General features: G+C 41.2%; 1 protein-coding gene across 1 annotated transcript in view; it reads right to left on the bottom strand.

Moving 5' to 3' along the window:
- Positions 1–21,538, bottom strand: part of LOC110153493 (pikachurin) — a 69,191-nt gene extending 47,653 nt beyond the window's left edge. The window contains exon 1 of the mRNA XM_055161960.1: positions 21,433–21,538. Coding sequence (XP_055017935.1) covers positions 21,433–21,538 — 106 coding nt within the window. The remainder of the gene's footprint in view (positions 1–21,432) is intronic.
- Between the last annotated feature and the right edge of the window lie 592 nt (positions 21,539–22,130).

The raw sequence follows: 22,130 nt of genomic DNA, 5'->3' as shown, positions 1-22,130 counted from the left end.
AGTCACAGGCCTCAAGTCCCAAGTCACTGACCTTCAAGTCCGAGTCGAGTCCCGAGTCTTAGTCCAGTCTCAAGTCCTAAAAATTGTGATTCAAGTCTGATTCGAGTCCAGATCACGACTCACAAGTGCCAACCTTTGCTTTAAAGTTCCTCTATCTTCCTCTAAAATTGACTCTTTTGAGCTTTAAGTCATGTTATAATGTTGTTACCGCGCCAAAAAAAACACATCCTAACTTCTGTTTTGTTTCATTCACACATGTTTGAGTAATCCGTTATTATTAGTCCATATCTCCAAAGCTCAAAATCCACCTTCGTGATGTCATGAAGTGGTTGTTTTCAAGAGAACCACTACATTTTTAACCTTTTGTTCAGTAGAGTTGAACGACTTCAGGACAGAAGAGTTTCAGGAAGAGTTTATTTTCTCTTAATTCCTGGTATTAAAAGTATACTTATAATAATTCATAACGTCGGCGTTGTACCGTCCTTATTTAAATTCAATTTTCTTCTACTTCTTTTATTAACCGGGATATAATAACACATCAGTTTATCTACAATCCATTTTCTCCCGTATAGAAAACGCGCACGTCTAGACATCTATTACTCACTGTCATTGTCTTTTGTTTACGGGGTAATTGACTTCCTGCATATTTAGATCTGCAAATTGGGTGTGATTATGTAAACGCAAAGACCTTATAACACTCATGATGTTCAGAAGTTTGACGTTGCCATGGAGACGGAGGGCAGGGGTCTAAAGAACTCTGTGTTTTGTTTTTGTTTTTAATCGTCTTTCCAAAACTTCAGGTCCACAAATGCTGAAGAGTAAAAGTTCGGGTTGAAAAAAAAAAAAAATCTGTTTTGTGGCTTTGGTCGGGAGTTCTTCACCGTGGAGATGCCCGTGCTTTACCAGAAATGTCCCACAGTATGGCATTAAACTAATCTGTCTAGTGTTTATATAACAGCAGGTGTTTTTATCGCTCAATACCTTGAAATACCTTGAAAAAAATAAAATAAAATAAAAATACCTCGAAAAACAATGATACATGTGGCATTTTCTCGTCTCCATGGCGATCGACTGGTTTAGTAACATCTCCATGGAGACGAGCAGTTGCCATAACGTAACCTCCAGCAGAAAAGTTACACAGTGCAGCTTTAAAGTCATTTTAATGAAAGCATTTATTTAATATTGACACTATCTTTTTGTTTCAGATGTAAATGTAGATGTTTTTAATTGCGGATAATACTCCCTACAACTGCACAAAAACTTACCCTTATGTAACAGATAATACTCCCTACAACTGTACAACAACTCACCCTTATGTAACAGATAATACTCCCTACAACTGTACAACAACTCACCCTTATGTAACAGATAATACTCCCTACAACTGTACAACAACTCACCCTTATGTAAAAGATAATACTCCCTACAACTGTACAACAACTCACTCGTATGTAACAGATAATACTCCCTACAACTGTATAGCAACTCACCTTTATTTAACAGATAATAACCTTGTATATGACTTATGAGATTTTTTATTACTTCTTTTCTTTTTTTTGACTTGTACATAAACATTTATATAATTATTGACATCTGTCTCTTGCTATTTTATTTATTTATGTATTTATTTATGTATTTATTATTTTTATGTATTATTTGTATTTATTTTATTTTTATTTTTTTATTGCTACTTATTTAGAATTTTTTTTTATTATTATTACTACAGTATTTATATATTTTTTTCTCTTTGTTATTATATTATATTGTGATGTGTGAGTCTATGTGTCCAAATAATTGCCCTTGTGGATCAATAAAATTAATTTAAATCTAAATATAACCTCAGAATCGTACAATTTGTCATTTAATTATCAAAATGTTGACGTTTTGACCCGGTTTACGGTTCATATCTGTGTAATTACTGGGCCTATCCACATGAAAAAACAAAAACTAGTACAAAGTTCGTCTTGTCTGTCACTATAAACGAACTCAGATGCATTTTGACAGTTCTTATTGTTCTTATTTTCCATTGTATCATTCTGTTGTTGTGTTCTTCTTCTGATGCGCTGCCCTGGTGACATGTGCGTAAGAGTTTGACAGTTACGGTATTAAATGAGTCACTCTGGAGTAAATATAGAAACAATCACGGATGTTTAATGACCTCCTGTACGTCCAAACAAGTCCACTTAACAACCTGAACGCACTTTTGTCTTTATTGATCAGATTTCTTAAGGTGCATTATGTTACTTTTATAATGGAGGGTCTGCCACCAGTGTGTTTCCATGGAGATGTTGTATTTCACAGTATGACATTAAACTTATATATATTTTCATGCAATCAGACCAATTCAAAGGTGATTTCCGTCAAAGTAATAACATCTCCATGGAGACAAACGGTGTACCCTCTACCAGACAAGTTACAGAATCCACCTTTAATTGCACAACAATAGGATTACGTTTAAATTGCTGATTTGAGAATATTTTATTTAACTTATTAATATTATCAAACAGCACTTCGCATTTATTTTATTTTCCTGTTTGTATAATGTTAAAACAAATAGCTGGTTTAATACACACACAAATAAACACACAAGTAAATGGTTTTGTATTTTGTTCCCAAACTGTACCGAAATTAACCGAATCCTAACCTCAAAACCGAGGTCCGTACCGAACCGTGATCTTTGTGCACCGTTACACCCCTAAAACATACTTTGCTTGTGTCTGGATATAGTTATAATCCAGTGGCAGATAGTGCAAGAACTATTTATGGTTATAGGCAAGTTTCAGCTGACGTCATTGTTATTAAAAGGCAGTGTTGCATGCTGGGAAATATTTTGGTTGGAGGCAAGAAACACGGTAGCGGTCAAACACAGTGCGTAACCTTGCGTATTTATCCCCGATAATGGTAAATTCCTGCTGCATTATCGGATGCACATATAGAAGCATGGAAGAAGGAAAATGTCTTTTTCGTATTCTGAGTGAAAAGAACCGCTAACGGTGAATTAAACGGCTTTCAAACATCCGCAGAGCAAACGTAGAAGATCCTAACAAACCGTGGACTCCAACAAGTTCAACAACACATCGAGACTCTTGGAGGTTTTCATCTTTTCTGCTGTGAATGGCCCAGGAGTTTCCACCAAGTCATTGTGGATATCGCCACAGTGAATATTTGTCCAGGTAGTTGGCGATTCTGACCAGAATTTTGGTTTGGGGTTGAAAAGGGTGATTTGGCTCCATCGATGCTTATGACCAATTTCTGGTCAAATGGTCTTGGGTCCTCTGCCGTTAGAGTGGATAAATAACTGGGATCAATACCCTTTACGTGCTTTCTCGCTCCGTCCGTCATGTTGAATTAGTGTTTATTGCCGCCGACCAAAATAATTCCCAGCATGCAACGCACGCTTTTGTCAACAATGAAACTCACCTGTAAAAGCATCTTATTCTACAGAAGTACAGTATAAAGAGCCGTGGAGATTCCGTGCACGGAGAAGAAGTGAGGAGCGCTGGGGGGCTGAACCAGGACTGTTTGTATGGACTGGCCCGAAGGTGCATAGACTGTCGGGTGACCGCAGACGAAAGGACCACGCCGGGGCAGCTCTGCGCCGCATGGGGCTCAGTGCAGCTGTTTCGGGGGTTCTCTCTCTCACTCTCTCAAGTCCAAGATTAGTCCTGGTTTAGTCTTGGTTCCACTACAGCTGCAGTTTGCTGCTTTGGCTGGTTCAGTCTCTGACTGTCCAATCAGAGGGTCTGAATCCGGTGACGTTGTTGTTCGCCTGCTAAAGGCCCTGTTGATACCAACTCAAAATCTGATTGGTTGAAGCAACAGCTTCATGGACATGTATTTTATGTTGGAGGGTCTTCAGAACAGATTGTGAATGCGTCAGGCACACTTCTTTGACTTTGATTCTGCCTAGCAACAAGTGATGGCTGAAATGTGATTGGTCAAATGCTTTAATATGAAAATACATGGGTGGAAGCAGCACTACCATCGGAAAAGCTCTGAAAGGAAGCGGACAGACCATTTGGGATTATTTAATAATAATATAATTAACATCAGTCTGATTCAGATATTTTTTTAGGCCAGCAGAGAAGGTCTTACAGGCCCTGACGCCCCACCACTGCTATAATCTATAACTGTGGATCATAATGTTAAAATCTGGACATTTTAAATCGTAATATTTATCTAAAATGACTTAATAAAAGAAACAAATCACCATAACGTCGTCACAACAACGGGCTGTGCAGCTGTCAGCCCCTTCGATGGATAAACACACATCACACTAGTGTAGAGCAGATTTCATTTGTTTGAATCATACGTATATCACCGTCAAATAAAATCGGAGAATGAAGTACTGAGCAGTGGGCGTGTACCGGTGGTGAAAATGAAGCTGACGTGTAAAATGACGTCTTGAAAATTATGATTAAAGATGACTCAAACATGCACGAATCACTCCAAGTACAACAGCTCTAAATGATTAAAAGCTCTGAAAAGTGGATTTTGCAGAATAGGTCTAACTTTAACATTTTATACGACGAAAATGTTGCCTATTTACAAAAAGTACTGCTAAAATACTGCAGAGTGTATCTTGTGATCTCATGTGAACCCGGAGCGTTGTATAAATACTGATATTATTTATAAAAGATGTTTGCGCGGGGCTGGAGGAGTCTAAGTGAAATCTCTTGTATCTGTGAGTTTTCTGTCCACTCCTCGGTGTCCACTCCGTCCTCTGGTGCATCGGAGCGGATAACGTCACACGCCCCCTGCTGCTTTAGATCAATACTGCGGTCTACGGTGAATACAACGTCAAATCATGAGCCACATATGACAGTCTAAAAGGCCGATATTACACAAAATTGACTCTCATGAGGTTTAAGCCATGATCAGTGTTGGGAGTAACGCGTTATAAAAGTAACGAATTACAGTAATGCATTACTTTTTGCTGTAACGCAGTAATGTAAGGCATTACAGGGGAAAAAATAGTAATATTTTACTCGGTACAAATGTGAGTAACGCGCGTTACAATGTTTTTTAACCTGGATTGAAGTGGTGGGTTTTTCTTCATACAAATTCGCTAAAATCACCTCGATATCAGCAGCGGTGAAATACGCCGGAGATGCGCCCTCGTAGACCTTCAGGTAAAAAGGAAGGACTGACAAAGAACTCCACGCTGTTTAGACCTGGTTTAGACCTGGGTCAGTTTTGGTTTAGACCTGGTTTACACTCGTCCCGCCCTCTATCGCAGTTCACTTTTCGCGGTCTCGCTGTTTCGCAGTTTTTTGTTTTTTTTTTTGCAATTTTGCATGCCCTTTTTTTTACATTGTATGAATGCGTATTGCGTTCCTCCCGCTGCGTCCTGACTGGCCAAGGGACTCCTGTCTCCTGTACAGTACAGTACAGAATGTGTTCAGCTGCCAAATTTAAATTACATGTTCAGTCTCTAGCAGTGTGATTCTGAAGTGCTGTACGGTTGCAAGTTTTCTCCCCGACGAAACCCACAACGTCGACGAAACGTTCTGCACCGACAAAGGCTCCTGCGCTCGCACCCAAAAGGCAGAGGAAGATGCAAACCATCACACAGAAAGTTGGACTTCTGGACACGCTGAAGGAAGGTAGAAGTTACGCGCTGTAACAGACTCTTGCACCGGCTCAGGTACCTGCAAATAGTTGCTGAAATCAGGGCCGCGAGCCCAAGCAGCAGGGTCCATAAAGAGCGATCGGTCGACAGCGAGGGAAAGAGGGAGAAAGAGAGAGGGAGAGAGAGAGAGAGAGAGAGGGAGGGAGAGAAAGAGAGAGAGGGTTGGAGGGGGGGAGAGGGAAAGAGATGGAGAGAGCACAAGTGAAGCAGAATGTGAGAGAGACAGAAAGAGGGAAAGAGAGATGGGGTGAGAGAGAGAGAGAGGGAAAGAGGGAGAGAGAGGGAGAAAGCAAGAGAGGAAGAGTGTGTGCGTGTGAGAGAGAGAGAGAAGAGAGAGGGAAAGAGGGAGAAAGAAAGAGGGGGGGAAGAGAGAGAGAGAGATGGGGAGAGCGCAAGTGAGGAAGAATTTGAGAGAGACAGAAAGAGGGAAAGAGAGATGGGGGTGAGGGAGAGAGAGAGAGAGAGGGAGAGCGCAAGTGAGGAAGAATGTATGTGAAAGAGAGAGACAGGGGGAAAGGGGGACAGTGAATCGTGAGGAAGTGTGTGAGAGAAATAAAAAGAGGGAGGAGAGAGAAAGAGAGGGGAGAGAGAAAAGTGAGGAAGAGTGTGAGAGAAATAGAGAGAGGGAAAGAGAGATGGGGCGAGAGGGAGGGAAAGCGGGACAGAGGGAGAGTGCAAGTGAGGAAGAGTGTGAGAGAGACAGAAAGAGGGAAAGAGAGATGGGGCGAGAGGGAGGGAAAGGGAGAGAGAGAGGCGGAAAGAGGGAAGAGCGGGGGAGAGAGGAGAGAGAAGAGCAAGTGAGGAAGCGTGTGAGAGAGATAGAGAGAGGGAATTAGAGATGCGGCGAGAGGCAGAGAGAGAGAGAGAGAGTGGGAAAGAGAGAGAGAGAGGGAGAGAAAGCAGGAGAGAGGGGAGAGGGAGAGCGCAAGTGAGGAAGAATGTGAGAGACAGAAAGAGGGAAAGAGAGATGGGGGGTGAGGGAGAGAGAGAGAGAGAGAGAAGGAGAAGAGAGAGAGAAGAGAGAGAGAGAGAGAGAGAGAGAGAGAGGAGGGAGGGTGAGAGGGAAGAGAGGGAGAGAGCAAAGTGAAGAAGAATGTGAGAGAGACAGAAAGAGGGAAAGAGAGATGGGGTGAGGGAGAAGAGAGAGAGAGAGGAGGAAAGAGGGAGAGAGAGAGAGAGTGAGGAAGAGTGTGTGAGTGAGAAAGAGAGAGGAAAGAGGGAAGAGAGAGAGAGAGAGAGAGAGAGAGAGAGAGAGAGAAAGAGAGAGAGGGGAAGAGAGGGAAAAGATGGGAGAGAGGAAGAAGAAGTGAGAGAGAAGAAGAGGAAGAGAGAGAGAGGAGAGAGGTGGGAGAGAGAGGAGAGAAAGCAGGAGAGAGGGAGAGCGCAAGTGAGGAAGAATGGGAGAGAGACAGAGAGGGAAGGTGGGAGGAAGAGAGAGAACGAGAGGGAGAGAGAGAGAGAGAGAGAGAGAAAGAGAGAGAAAGTGGGAGAGAGAGAGAGATAGGGATGAGGCAAAGGAGTGTGTGAGAGAGAGAGAGAGTGGGAAAGAGGGAGAAAGGGGGAGAGCGGGAGAACACAAGTGAGGAAAATTGCGAGAGAGAGAGAGAGAGAGACAGAAAGGGAAAGAGAAAGAGAGAGAGAAGGTGGGAGAGAGAAGGAAAGAGGCAGAGAAGAGAGAGGAGAGAGGGAGACAGGCTGACATTAGAACAATTGAAAAGCATTAGTCCTGTGTGATTACATGTGCTGTAGTTTAACTCTATTTATTCCCTCGCTCCCGTGAAACGCTCGGAAACGGTGCTCATTATAAACATAAACATGCTCCAAAATGTTTTCCTGTGAGATTTAATGGTGCATTGTGTACATTTCTTGTAGATGGTCCGTCAAATGATGTTATGTATTTTTATCCAGCGCTTTTCCACCTTCAAGTTGTATCTCGTCCCGTCCCCGATATCTACGCTCCTTCCTCAAGCTGCACAGTACAACAACTGAACAATAAAAAGAGCTGAAATAAACTCTAGGCATTTCAGTTTAATGCTGTACTTTGGTAGCCTGATTCATCGGCCGGTTTCACTTTGTGGAAACCGTCTGACCTCGCAGTGTTAGGATTCGATCGCTTGACGGTAGACAAGTACTTTTTTTATTTAACCAATCGCTGCTGTTTGGTCGTGATGTTTGTAATGCACCAAATCCCGTAGGAAGAAGGACAATAACGTCTTTCCTCTTGATAAAATTCACCAAACATTCTCTTTGTTTCGGCTTTAAATCCTCGATCTCGGGAATCGTTGCCAACACTGAATATATGGCTCTTTACTGATTGGCTGGTCCACAGACTCGCACTTCCGGGGTTCTTGCAAACCGTCTAGTGCAGGCATGTCCAAACTATGGCCCAAATTTTTCTTGGCCCTCAGGCTTCCAGGTGAATTGACCCAAATTACCTTGCATCAATTAAAAATGAACTTTTTACTGCAAGTTTTTTTTTGGAAAATCTACCTTGATAAAGCAAATATTGAATATTAAGTGTTTGTTTTTAAGGATCTTAGCATAAATAAAGTCTGATGGCTCATTCTAACGTGATAAACATGCAAATATTTCAATTATTCACTGTTATGATCACCAGTCTACGGCCCTCGATCGGCTCTTTGCTTCGTCTGTGTCGAGAGATGTGGCCCTTCATGAAAAAAGTTTGGACACCCCTGGTCTAGTGTATTCCAATTCCTGACCTAGTCGCTGGAGAGAAATGAAATTGAGTGGAGGCACTAGGTGGCGCCAGCCTGGCAAATACTTTGGCACATTCCAGCCCAAAAACCCAGAACATGTCCATGGAAACAAGAAGTTGGCACACCCCAAGTTTTCCGGACTCAAAGCGCTTTACAACAAGGAGCCACTCACACAATCAAACACCAACGAACGCAGACGGTGGGGGTGAAGTGGGTTAAGTGTCTTGCCCAAGGACACAACAACAGTATTCATCTGTGTGAGCTGAAATCGCGCCGCCAACCTGTGGGTCGGTGGATCTGACCACTCAACTATTGATGTTTATGTTGAGAGAGGGATTCAAACCTCCAACCGTCAGATCAGTGGACAAATGCTCAACCAACTGAGCTACGGTCGCCCACCTGTAATTGTAAATTGTAATCTATTTATTTAAGATTGTGTGTTTTTAACATATTTAATATTTAATTGGCTGTTTATGGAACAAACCACAGCACTGCACTGGAGCACTGCAACACTTTATTTTGTAATTGTGATTTTATGTGTGTTTTATGTGTGAAATGTGGAACCTGTCCCTCAAATCTGCAAAGCAAATTTACCTACGGGTACGAATAAAGCAACTTAACCTAACCTAACCTTGAATAAATGCAAAGTAGAGCTGTTTAATGTCATACTGCGGAACATTTCTAGACAGGCTGGTGCCACCTAGAGCCTCTGTTCAATTTAATTTCTCTCCAGCGACTAAGTCAGGAATCAGAATACACTAGATCAATCGCGATCTACCAGTCGATCACCAAGGTTGTGTGGGTAGATCACCGTGTCTCGTCTCGGACTCTATCACGTTTGGACTCGGTCTTGTCTCTCACTCGAGGTCTGACACTGGACAAGTGCGATCATATTACAGCCGCTGCGGGAGCGTGCGGAGCGTCTCACTACAGCCTGTGCACCATTTGGAACACGCAGATACTGTGCGGCACATCACAATCACACACGCTCCCTGCGCGCGGCTCGTCCGCAAACGCGTTAGTCCTTGTGTACCAGCGTGTATCACAGGGCAGGTTAAACTTTTTTTAAAACATCCTACCTCACGTCAGCACACCGCTCCTCGCCTTCTCACGCTCTCACTCTTTCTCTGGTAAAGCGCACAGGCTCCTGCCACAATGCACGCTGATTAGAAGGACAAGACCAAAACGCGGAGCAAAAACTGATGTAAATTTATGTTAGAGTGTTGGCACAGAGGAGCCAACAGCACAGAGCAGATCTACCGCGACATGTGGCTAAAGTTTGCCTAATAAACGTGTACAAATACATCTGGGTGTGTCACGACGTGTGTTTGGTTTGTTAAACGTGCAGAGGCTAAATCCCACTGTGAAACTCGTACTAACCATGTGACTCCAGTTAGGAACTTGAAAAAACAGGTTTAAAAATCCTAATCACTGTCTTCACTTTTTTCAGTTTTCTGTAAAGTGCTATTGAAAGTTCTCTGAAGTCCAGTACAGTTTACTTGACTTTGTTGATCATTTTTGTCTTGGACATTTTATAAGTAGCTCGTATGCTGAAAAAGTGTGGGCACCCCTGATTCAAGTCATTACGAACATGTAAAAAGTTTAATCGTGTTGTGCAGTTTTATCTCATGACGTTATGCAAGATACCTCAAAATGTGTTGTACATGTAAGAAATCATAGTACATTTACAAATAAATATATGTTTAATATTTTTGTATTAGGTGGTAGATCTTTCAGACACGATCATTTTAAAAGTTGCTCACATACTGAAAAAGTCTGAGGACCCCTGCTCTAGATGGTTCACAAAAACCCCGGAAGTTGTAGACCGAGCACCGGCCAATCAGTGAAGAGCTGTGAAGCCATGACGTCAAACTCAAGCATCTGTCTGTGTCCCTTTTGGAGCAGAGAATGAACAAAGAGAATGTTTGGTGAATTTTATCAAGGGGAAAGACGTTATTGCCCTTCTTCCTACAGTTTCCACAAAGTGAAACCATCTGATGAACCAGACCAGAAAATTCCAGGCAGAGCAATGAAATCTCCATAGAAACAAGCAGGAGAAAACTACATAGCGAACCTTTAAGCCATGTTATAATGATGTTACCTCCTCAAAAACAGTTGTGTTTTGTTTCATTCACATGTTTAATCCTTTATTATTAATCTGTTTACATCTCCAAAGCTCAAAATTGTACCTTTACTTCAGTAGAGATCAGCAATTTCAGGGCTAAAATTATCCAAATGATTCTAGTGAAGATGTACGGAGTTTAAAAACACAGTGGAGCACTTCCTGTAGTGTTTCCCGTTTGAGAGAAGAGATTTGTGTGTTAACCACATCTGAATGAAACAAAACACCAACTCCAGGTCTGTTTATGACGACGAAACATTATAACAAAGATCATAAAATATTGGCTCTTTAATGACTGAACAAATACTCGCTTCTGTTGTTTCGCCCTTTGTCTTGTTTTTCTTTTTGCGCTGATCTTTCAAAGTCGTGTCGTCTGCTCCGGTCACAAACCTGACCACATCCGCAGTGACACAAAACCCCGGAGGCAAAAAAAAAAACGCCCCAAAATCTGTCAAAAAACACAAATGTCACTATAGAGTCTGAATTAACTCGCAGACGAGTACAGACCCCGAGACACGAGATGAAGAGGGAGGGAGGAGAGAGACGTATGAAGAGACGTGGATAAAAAGAAGAAAGGAAGGAAGGGTACAGAATCCGTGTATCGTTCATTCATTCATTTTTCAAAATAAAACCAAAAATAAGAAACGGAAAAAAAAAACAACATTTTTTTTCATTATTTGTCTCCAAAATTAAAATGAAAAAATGAATAACGATTCATTTTTTCATTTTTTCATTTTGTGTTTAAACTGCGGCGCCGAACTTTTGCACTGCATACGGACTGAACCAGGACTAAACCAGGACTAAAACAGGGCTGAACAGGTCTAAACCAGCTCTAAACCAGGATTAAACCAGGGCTAAACCAGGATTAAAACGGGACTGAACATGTCTAAACCAGCTGTAAACCAGAAATGAACCAGGACTAAACCAAATGGGAAACGGTCGTTATCTGTTTTTTTTTTTTTTTTTCATTTAAACACGAAATCGAAAAATGAAAAAAGGAATCGTTATCTGTTTTTTTTTTTTCATTTTGGTTTTGGAGACAAATAATGATATTTTTGTTTTAATTTTGAAAAACGAATGAATGAATGACACACGGATTGAACAGGACCGTGTGATATCACAAAAAAAAGATTCACTTTTCTTGATATAGACCAGGGGGGTCCAAACTTTTTTCATCAAGGGCCACATATCTAAACGTAGACGAAGCAGAGGGCCGATCGAGGGCCGTAGACTGGTGCTCAATACAGTGAATAATTGAAATATGTGCATGTTTAATACGTTAGAAAGAGCCATCGGTCTTTATTCATGCTGAAATCCTTAAAACCAAACACTAAATATTCAATATTAGTTATATTGAGGTAGATTTTCAAAAAACTTGCAGTAAAAAAATCATTTTTAATTGATGCAAGGTCATTTGGGCCAATTCACCTTGAACTCTGAGGGCCAAGAAAAATTTGTCTGAGGACCGCATTTGGCCCCCGGGCCATAGTTTGGACATGCCTGATATAGACTGACGATTTTTTTTTAAGTTAAAGTGTGTGTGGCAGGTTTTGATAATTCTCAAATTTTGGCTTAATTTGGTTGGAGAATAGTGCTGTAAATATAAAAGATTTTTTGACTTTTACACAAATTAAGAAGCAATTTGGAAAGAAAAATTTAAAACTATGATGAAAATTACAGGAAGTACAGTATAGAGAGAATTTTATCTAAAAGTTCATCACAATTTACACAAAAGAAAAAAAAAATTCTGACACTTCAACAAAATATTTATTTATTTATTTTTAATTTGTTAAAAAATAATGTCTGTGTGCATAAAGGAGTTTTAGACCACTGTATGTCATGTGAAGTAAAATTTTAAGTCAAAAAAATGGTCAAAGTGGGAAAAGAACTACACAATTTTTAGGTACACTGGAAAAAAGCAGGAAAAAAATCTACCTAAATTAAAATTTAATTAAGAACATCTCATTAAGACAAGAATTACCTACCAGTGGAATAAGTGTGTTTTTTAATTCAAGCAACATTCGATTTTAAGTGCAAAAAGTTGTTGCTTTTTCTTATTTTAAGTGTAGCGAGATGTATTTTCATGTTTTAAGTACAAAAAGTCTTGTTCTATTTTACTTGTTTACTCCTATTTTTGTTTCAGTACAGAAATAAAAATAATAAATAAATCATAATGAATACATAAACAATAAAATAAATAATTAAAACAAAATATATACATAAAAATACATTTAAATTTTGCGAACAATTTCGATTTCTTCCTCCATAATATTTGTCTGCTCCACGTGCTTTTAGACCTCTCCGTTAAAAACAACCAAGACGATCGGGGACTAGAACGAAAGAGAGACAGAAAGAGGAAAGAGAGATGATGGAGAGAAGAGGAGGAGGAGGAGGAGGAGGAGGGAAGGGCGTGAGTGACAGAATGTGCAACAGGAAGTGATGGAGAGCGTGAAAAACGAGGGAAAAGTGGGACAGAAGAAGTGTTGAGGAAAACAAAGACAGATAAAGAGCGTGACGGAGACGGAGAGAGACGGAGAGGACAGGAGCGCCTCGGGGTGGAGAGAGAGAACGAGGGAGAGAGGGAGAGAGAGATGGGGGCAGAGAAGATGGAGAGAGGGAGATGGAGAAAGACAGAGAGATGATGAGGGGCAAAAGAGAAAACAGAGAGAGAGTGAAAGAGAGGAGAGAGAGAGGGAGGATAGTAGAGGGAGAAAGAGAGGGGGGGAGAGAGGAGGGCAGAGAAGATGGAGGGAGAGAGAGAGGAGGAGAGAGAGAGAGAGAAAGTGAAGAAGAGCAGAGATAGAGAGAGAAAGAGGAGCAGAAGAAAGAGAGAGAAGCATCGCAGATGGAGAGGGGAAGAGGGAGAGAGAGAGCAGAGAGAGAGAGAGAAAGAGAGAGAGAAAGAAGCAAAGGTGATGGAGAAAGGGAGAGAGAGAGATGGGGGAAGAGGGGGAGACAGAGAGAGAGAGAGAGAGAGAGAGAGAAGGGGGCAGAGAAGATGGAGAGAGGGAGATGGAGAAAGACAGAGAGATGATGAGGGGCAAAAGAGAAAACAGAGAGAGAGTGAAAGAGAGGAGAGAGAGAGAGGGAGGATAGTAGAGGGAGAAAGAGAGAGGGGGGAGAGAGCAGAGAAAGAGAGGGAGAGAGAGGAGGGCAGAGAAGATGGAGGGAGAGAGAGAGGAAGAGAGAGAGAGAGAGAGAAAAGAGGAGCAGAAGAAAGAGAGAGAGGCATAGCAGATGGAGAGGGGAAGAGGGAGAAAGGGAGAGAGAGAGAAGAGAGAGAGAAAGAAGCAAAGGTGATGGAGAAAGGGAGAGAGAGAGATGGGGGAAGAGGGGGAGACAGAGAGAGAGAGAGAGAAGGAAGCAGAGAAGATGAGGAGAGAGGAAGAGGGCAAAAAGAGAACAAGGGAGAGGTAGAAGAGAGAGAGAGGAAGAGGGGCAAAAGAGAAAACAGAGAGAGAGGAAGAGAGCGAGAGAGAGGAGGGCAGAGAAGATGGAGAGAGAGAGAGAGAGAGTGAAGAAGAGTATCGATAGAGAGAGAAAGAGGAGCAGAAGAAAGAGAGAGAGAAGCAGGGCAGATGGAGAGGGGCAGAGAGAGAGAGAGCAGAGAGAGGGAGGGAGAAAAAGAGAACAAGGGAGAGATAGAAGATGGAGCGAGAAGAAGAGCGAGAAAGAGAAAACAGAGAGAGCGAGGACAGAGAGAAAGCGAAGGGAGAGAGAGGGAGGAGAGCAGACGGAGAAAGAGAGAGAGGGGAGAGAGAGAAACTGAAGAAGAGCAGATGGAGAGGGGAAGAGGGAGAAAGGGAGAGAGACAAGAAAGAGAGAAAAGAGAGAGAGAGAAAGAGAAGGAAGCAGAGAAGATGAGGAGAGAGGAGGGGGAGAAAGAGAGAGAGAGAAAGAAGCACAGCAGATGGAAAGAGGAAAAGGGAGAAAGGGAGAGAGAGGGGCAGAGAGAGAGAGAAGGAGGCAGAGAAGATGAGGAGAGAGGGAGAGAAAGAGGTAGAAGAGGGAGAAAGAGAAAACAGTGAGACATGACAGAGAGGACAGGAACGCCTTGAGGAAGAGGGGGGGGACAAAGAAGAAGGAGAGAGGTAGAGGGAGAGAGAGAAAGTGAAGAAGAGCAGAGAAAGAGAGACCTGACAGAGACAGAGAGGACAGGAACGCCCAGAGGAAAAGAGAGAAAGGGGGGAGATAGAGAGAGAGAGAGAGAAAGTGAAGAAGAGCAGAGAGAGAGAGAGAAATAGAGAGAAAGAGAAGCAGAAGAAAGAGAAAGAGACAGAGCACAGGCCTCAGCCAATCACGAGTCTCCTGCTGTTTCTTTGTTTAAAATGTGTTTTGGTTCTGGTAGTATTTTATTCTGTACAACATATTTGCTACTAAATACAACAACACTACTGACTTTTTTTTCTTTTTGGACGTTGCACATTTCATTTTGCATTCGATTTTTAACCAGATAAAGGTTAGAATAGAGAAACTGAAGACTTACAGGCCTGTCACACTTGGACGATTTAGTCACGTCAGATAAGCATGCTTAAAAGTTCTCGACGTATGCCAGCATGCGCTTACAGGCGAGTTTCATTGTTGACAAAAGCGCGCGTTGCATGCTGGGAATTATTATAAATTATATAAACACTAATTCAACATGACGGACGGAGCGAGAAAGCACGTAAAGGGTATTGATCCCGGTTATTTATCCACTCTAACGGCAGAGGACCCAAGACCATTTGACCAGAAATTGGTCATAAGCATCGACGGAGCCAAATCACCCTTTTCAACCCCGACAAAAGGTGGACCAAACCAAATTTCTGGTCAGAATCACCAACTACCTGGACAAATATTCACTTCGGCGAAATCCACAATGACTTGGTGGAAACTCCTGGGCCATTCACAGCAGAAAAGATGAAAACCTCCAAGAGTCTCGATGTGTTGTTGAACTTGTTGGAGTCCACGGTTTGTTAGGATCTTCTACGTTTGCTCTGCGGATGTTTGAAAGCCGTTTAATTCACTCAGAATACGAAAAAGACATTTTCCTTCTTCCGTGCTTCTATTTGTGCATCCGATAACGCAGCAGGAATTTACCATTATCGGGGATAAATACGCGAGGTTACGCACTGTGTTTGACGCTACCGTGTTTCTTGCCTCCGACCAAAATATTTCCCAGCAGCAACGCGGGCTTTTAATAACAATGACGTCAGCTGAAACTCGCCTACACGTCCAGCATACGTAGGTCATAAATTGTGTCGGTAAGATCGTTCACACAGGTTAATTGTAAGTTACCCATAAGTCCAAATACTTATATCGAACTTACCTCCAACGCATTTTGACGTATGCGACGTATTTGACATGTTCAGACGACCGCAGAACTTACTGAACGTGTTCCCCGCAAAAACTGGAGGGTTAAAATTTTAGGGTAAAATATTTCAGAGTTGTTTTCTAAAAGTGTTATTTTAACTATTTGAAAGTTAAACGTGGGTTCGAGTTGGGGTTATTTGCCAGAGTTGATGTGGTTGAGGTTAATTCAGCTTCTCTTAGTGTTAATTTGGCTCCTCCCGTTCACCACTTCAAACTCTTGCGAGAGAAGACCAGTTTGAACCAGTTTTGTACATAATTTCATCTTAAATAAAATAAAATAAAGTATAAATAAAATAAAACACCTCCGTGCGTTTAGCTAAATCAGAAACTGTACAAAGTGTTATTCGTTAACTCTCAAAACATTAAAATAACTCTGGATTTCGAGGTTAAACAGGAACTTTGGCCCAGTGTAACTTCATTAACATTTCCAAAAATGTTAAATTAACTCTAGAACAGACTGGACTCAAATAAACTCTGAGAAAATGTTCAAGTTGATTCTGTGAGAGTCAATTTTAACACTCCACTTTTTGCTGTGTTTCTAACTCAGGGGTGGCAAACAGATCCGGATCCGGACCTTCAAAACCTTTAATCTGGCCCTCGGCTGATTTTCTACTAAAATATCTGAATTATATTTTCTATTAAAATATTGTTAATTTTCTGTGGTGTTTATCACAGCAGCGTCTCCAGTGTCTCTGTACGTGGCCCCTCCCACCAGAGCAGCACAAATGAAGACTTGTCTCTTTCCAAACGCTCTTAAAGGACGATCGTTTTGACTGTTGACCGTGACACCCTCATCAGAAAAATGTCCAACATGAGAAAAGTGGAGCCGAGTGCAGGATTTTCCAAGAAAAACTGACTTATTCCGGTTTCAGGTTGTTCATAATATTATAATATTTTGTAAAAGAAAGAGTTCATCAATTAAAAAAGATTTCTGTAATAGATTTGCGTTTCTCTGCACAAATATTTGAACTTATTGTTATTTTTGGACTATATATATGCCATTATTTTTTTTCAGGGCCCCTTTGGGATCAGAGTAGTTTGGATACGGCCCCGGACCAAGATAGTTACTGTATAACGGCGTATTGGCAGCGTGTAGGGAAACTCGTATATAAAAATGGTCGAAAACGTCAGTACTCCTCCAGACTTCATGCTGAGCAGAGAAGACTGAGGATCTGGCGAGGCTGAGACTAGAATACATACATACATACCTTCTTTTCTTACATGTGAGCGTCGGCGATACGCTGCCGTGCTTAGACTGTTGTTTATTTATTTGAGACAGGGACACCGCACTATTTTTACATTAACCCTAACAGGAGAGATGCTTTGAACTTCAGGTTGTAGCATCAGTGCGAATTTCCACCTGTCGTCCCTGGGCAGGTTCACTGATTGATTGTATTTAACTGATCTTGACTATCAACTGTTCTTGGAGACCTGGAGCGTGTTCTGGGTTGATGGGGGAACCCGGAGCGTCCGGAGGAAACCCGTCCAGACACGAGGAGAAACATGCAAACTCCACACAGAAAGGCCCGGGCGACTCGGGGATCGAAGCCGGAACCTTCTTCACAGGCTCAGGGTTCTCTCAGGGGCAGTAACAAGTCCTAGTCCAAGATTAGTCCTGGTTCAGTCCTGGTTCAGTCCTAGTTTAGACCTGGTTCAGTCCTGGTTTCAATCTTGGTTTAGTCCTGGTTCAGTCCTGGTTTAGACCTGGTTTAGTTCTGGTTTCGTCCTGGTTTAGTCCAGGTTCAGTCCTGGTTCAGTCCTGGCTTAGACCTGGTTCAATCTTGGTTTAGTCCTGGTTTAGTCCTGATTTAGTCCTGGTTTAGTCCTGGTTTAGTCCGGGTTCAGTCCTGGTTTAGACCTGGTTTAGTCCTGGTTTAGTCCTGGTTTAGTCCTGGTTTAATCCAGGTTTAGTCCTGGTTCAGTTCTGGTTTACTCCGGGTTCCTTCCTGGTTCCTCCCTAATTTAGACCTGGTTTAGTCCTGGTTTAAACCTGGTTCAGTCCTGGTTCCTTCCTGGTTCAGTTTTGGTTTAGACCTGGTTTAGTCCTGGTTTAGTCCTGGTTTAGTCCTAGTTTAGACCTGGTTTAGACCTGGTTTAGTCCGGGTTCAGTTCTGGTTTAGTCCTGACTTAGACCTTGTTCAATCTTGCTTTAGTCCTGGTTCAGTCCTGGTTTAGTCCTGGTTTAGATCCTGGTTTAGACCTGATTCAGTCCTGGTTCAGTCCTGGTTTAGACCTGGTTTAGACCTGGTTTAGTCCGGGTTTAGTTCTGGTTTAGTCCTGACTTAGACCTTGTTCAATCTTGCTTTAGTCCTGGTTCAGTCCTGGTTTAGTCCTGGTTTCATCCTGGTTTAGACCTGGTTTAGTCCTGGTTTCAGTCCTGGTTTAGTCCTCGTTTAGTCCTGGTTTAGTCCTGGTTTAGTCCGTATCCGGCACAAAAGTTCGGTTCAGGTGACAGACCCAACCAAAAAGTTACACAGTGCATCTTTAACTGAGCTCTCTCTCTCTTTACAACAAACAACTAAATATAAAAAATGGCAAAACGTAAACACAAAAAGTTTATTAAAAAATCTCAAACGATACATCTTCTTTTTATGTTTTTTTCAACTCATCCCACTTCAGATTTCATCAACATCTGCTGCGTGTTCTAAAACCAACACTGCAAAGAGGTCACCACTATTTTGGACTCTTCACTGTAACCACCAGTAAACGATTTCACATATTTTTAATCCTGACACACTTGGCAAGAAACCCGGTTGGACATTTGAGAGGAAGCATGAATAAATAATAGAAAAGCTTGACATAATATTAGAAAATAGGACAATAAAGACGCAACTTTCACCTCTGCGATGTTCTGATCTCTGTTATAATGTTGTTTCCTCGTCACAAACAGACGCAGAGTTGTGTTTTGTTTCATTCCCACATGTTTAACACACAAACTCTGCAGATTTAGGCCGAGTTTTTCTCTCAAATTGAAAACACTCAACACAGGAAATGCTCCACTGTGTTTTTTAACTCCATACACCTTCACTAGAATCATTTCTCTACTGAACTAAAGATAAAATGTAGCTGATATCTTGAAAAACTGCCACTTCATGACATCACAACGTGGAACAGAGCATTTTGAGCTTGAGAGAAGTAGCCAAACTAATTATAAAGAGTTACTCAAACACGTGAATCAAACAAAACACAACTCCAGGTCTGTTTTTGAGCAGGAAACAACATTATAACACAACTTAAAGCTCAAAAGAGTCAACTTTTTGCAACATATCTTTAATTTAAAGAACAATATCTTTAATTTTTGAACAATGTCAAAGTGTGTGTGTATGTATCTGCTTGGACAATGTACTGTATGTGTAAGTGTGTTTTATGGTTGCCAAAAAAGAAAAAAAAAGATATAAGGCAGGGGTCAAATTCACAAGTTGTGGGCCAAACTAAATATTTATTGAAAAATTTCAACATCTCCATGTTTTCTCTTCTTTCGAAATATGAAATGTTAAATCTTTTCTTATTAAAATAAATGTTTAATAAAAGTTTTGCTTAAACATTGAATCCAGAACAAGCAGAATATAAAATATATATTTTTTAAATGTCTCTATAGTCTATCTGTATCCAGCAAACCAGCTCTAATACACGTTTGATTTGATCTCGTGGGCCAAATTCGGCCCCTGGGCCTGAGTCTGACATGTTTGATATAAGGGAACAGAAAATATGTAAATGCAAATTTGTTTTGACAGCCCTAAAATGTAAATACACACACACACACAAACACTGCACTGAGAAACAATGTATTAGACACAATCCCCCAGCCCATGCCCCTTATTTTTATTTACTTATTGACTTATTGTTCTATTGTTGTTGTTGTTGTTGTTTTGTTTTTTTGGGGTTTTTTTGTTAGTGTTAGTCTTTTATTTTGTTATGTCTATGTTGTTATTAATGTGCTGGGTATCCAGTCCCTCAAAATGACAAAATTATAATTTCTATGAATTAATTTAATTGTATTCTAAGTCAGCTATACAGTTCAGCAAAGTGTCTCACCCTTCTGGTAAGGAAAAGAATAACTGCCCAATTAATATTACCCATAATTGATTTTGCTGATATTATTTATCAAAACACCTCTGATTCTCCCCTACGTCCTTTGTATGTTCCCTTCAACAGTTTGTGATTCATCCTGCAGTGTCCACGTCTCACTCATCACTCTGTTCTGTTTCCAACACTGGACTGGTTACTTCTAATGCAAGAATGAGCTTTCCTTGGCTACACTTCATCTTTAAATGCATTTTTCTTTTCGGTCCATCCTTTCTTCAACAATACTTCACCATTTCCATCACTATACTCACTTAGACAATTAGATCATCTTTCTTTTGTGGTGCCCAAGACCTGCATCAGACTCAAAGCACCATCAGACTGGAACAATTTAACAAAACTCCCTGCGCTCCAAATCATCACTCCATGTTTTCAAGAAAGATTTATTTATTCATCTCAAAACACAATGAGGCTGCTTTTACTGAGGGATCTGTTTGGTTTTAATACTGACGGCTCTTTAATGTTTATCTGAGTCTCCGAATTTTGTCTTGTTGTTTTGTGTTTTGTGTTTCTGTTTGTTGTTATTTTGGGGTTTTTTTTGTGTTGTTCCCTCCAGCAGAAATGTTACACACTGCTTCTTTAATTGTGAATGGATAATTAACTGCAATGTAGTGTAAATTAGCAAACTCAGAACTAAACATAACTCAGATAATCACTTTTGGCCACGGGTTTGTGGTTTATGCAGTGAAAGAAAAAACAAATCAATGTCCATGACCAGAGATGTGCCTAAACTTTTTTTGTTTGTTTGTTTACTTTACTTTGTTTAAGTCCTGATTCATTCCTGGTTTAGTCATGCTTCAGTCCTGGTTTGGTCCTGGTTCAGTCCTGATTTAAAATAGGTCTAAACCAGGACTAAACCAGGTCTCAATCAGGTCTAAAACAGATCTAAAACAGGTCTGAGTCAGGTCTAAACCAGGTCTAAACCAGGTCTAAACCAGGTCGAAAGCAGGTCCGTCAGGTCCTAATTTAGTCCTGGTTTAGTCCTGGTTTAGTCCTGGTTTAGTCCTTGGTTTAGTCCAGGTTTAGTCCTGGTTTAGTCCTGGTTTAGTCCTGGTTTAGTCCTGGTTTAGTCCTGGTTTGGTCTTGGTTCAGTCTCGGTTTAGACGTGCTTTAGTTTTGGTTTAGTCCTGGTTTTGTCAGCTCTGGTTCAGTCATGTTTTTTTATTACATTACATGACAAATCTCGAAAGAAGAGAAAACATGCAGACGCTGTTGACATTTTTCAATAAATATTTAGTTTGTTCCACGGCTTAGTCCCAGTTTTTAATTTTGGTGGGCCAAATTTGGCTCCTGGGCCTGAGTTTGACATGTCTGATATAAGGGAACAGAAAATATGTAAATGCAAATGTGTTTTGACAACCCTAAAATGTAAATACACACATACAAACACTGCACTGAGAAACAACCACACCCCTTATTTTTATTTACTTATTGTTCTGTTGTTGTTGTTGTTTTGGCTAATTAAATGCAATGTAGCGTAAATTAGCTCCGCATGAACCGTATTTAACGCCAGTCTTTGTACTCACCGGACCTCCGCACGTTGGACCTCCGCGCCCCGAAGCTCACGCCGCTCGAACATATCGCGAACAGCAGCAAGTACAAAAGAGTCCGTTCTTTACACGTAACTTCCATTTGTCTTCCGTTCTCCAACAGTTTACGCATCAAAAGTTCATTTTACAACCCGCAGAATCACGCACCGGTCACGCTGAGCTGCTCGTAAGGCTCCGTTACCGATGAAGTTTTAACGAAATAAACCAAAAAAATCGCTCCTTGGTGCAAAAATCGCCATCCACATCCAGACAGAACTTGCCGAGGAGGAGAGGCCAGCTCCGGGTTGACTCTGATAAGATTACCGACTACAAAAGATCAGTGGGTTGGACACATGGACACGCGCGCGGTCATGGACGAGCGCTTTTTACGCGCAGCGTGCGCTTGAGAGAAAAAGGTCGCGTGTTTCGCGCGAGAATTACGCTGAGCGCGTTGTGCTCGCCTTGATGAACGATTCAAATGATGCAAAAAATATTTGCGAAAATGATTTGCTGATGCAAATTTGCATGAAATGTTTCTTTGAAATTATGTTTTCTTTATTTAATACAACATCAGTCACAAGTTTTCAAGACACTGTGACAAGTTGGACAGTGAAGATTTACGACTCTGTTTACACATGATGTCTGATGATCTACTACATGTTTAAATACACTTAAAGCATTTATTACTACAATAA

The sequence above is a fragment of the Boleophthalmus pectinirostris genome, unplaced genomic scaffold (assembly GCF_026225935.1).
Source record: "Boleophthalmus pectinirostris isolate CB_2022bp ecotype Guang Dong unplaced genomic scaffold, ASM2622593v1 HiC_scaffold_4, whole genome shotgun sequence".
Taxonomy (NCBI): Eukaryota; Metazoa; Chordata; class Actinopteri; order Gobiiformes; family Gobiidae; genus Boleophthalmus; species Boleophthalmus pectinirostris.
The sequence above is the reverse complement of the archived record's forward strand: the minus strand, read 5'-3'. Positions and strand labels throughout refer to the sequence as shown.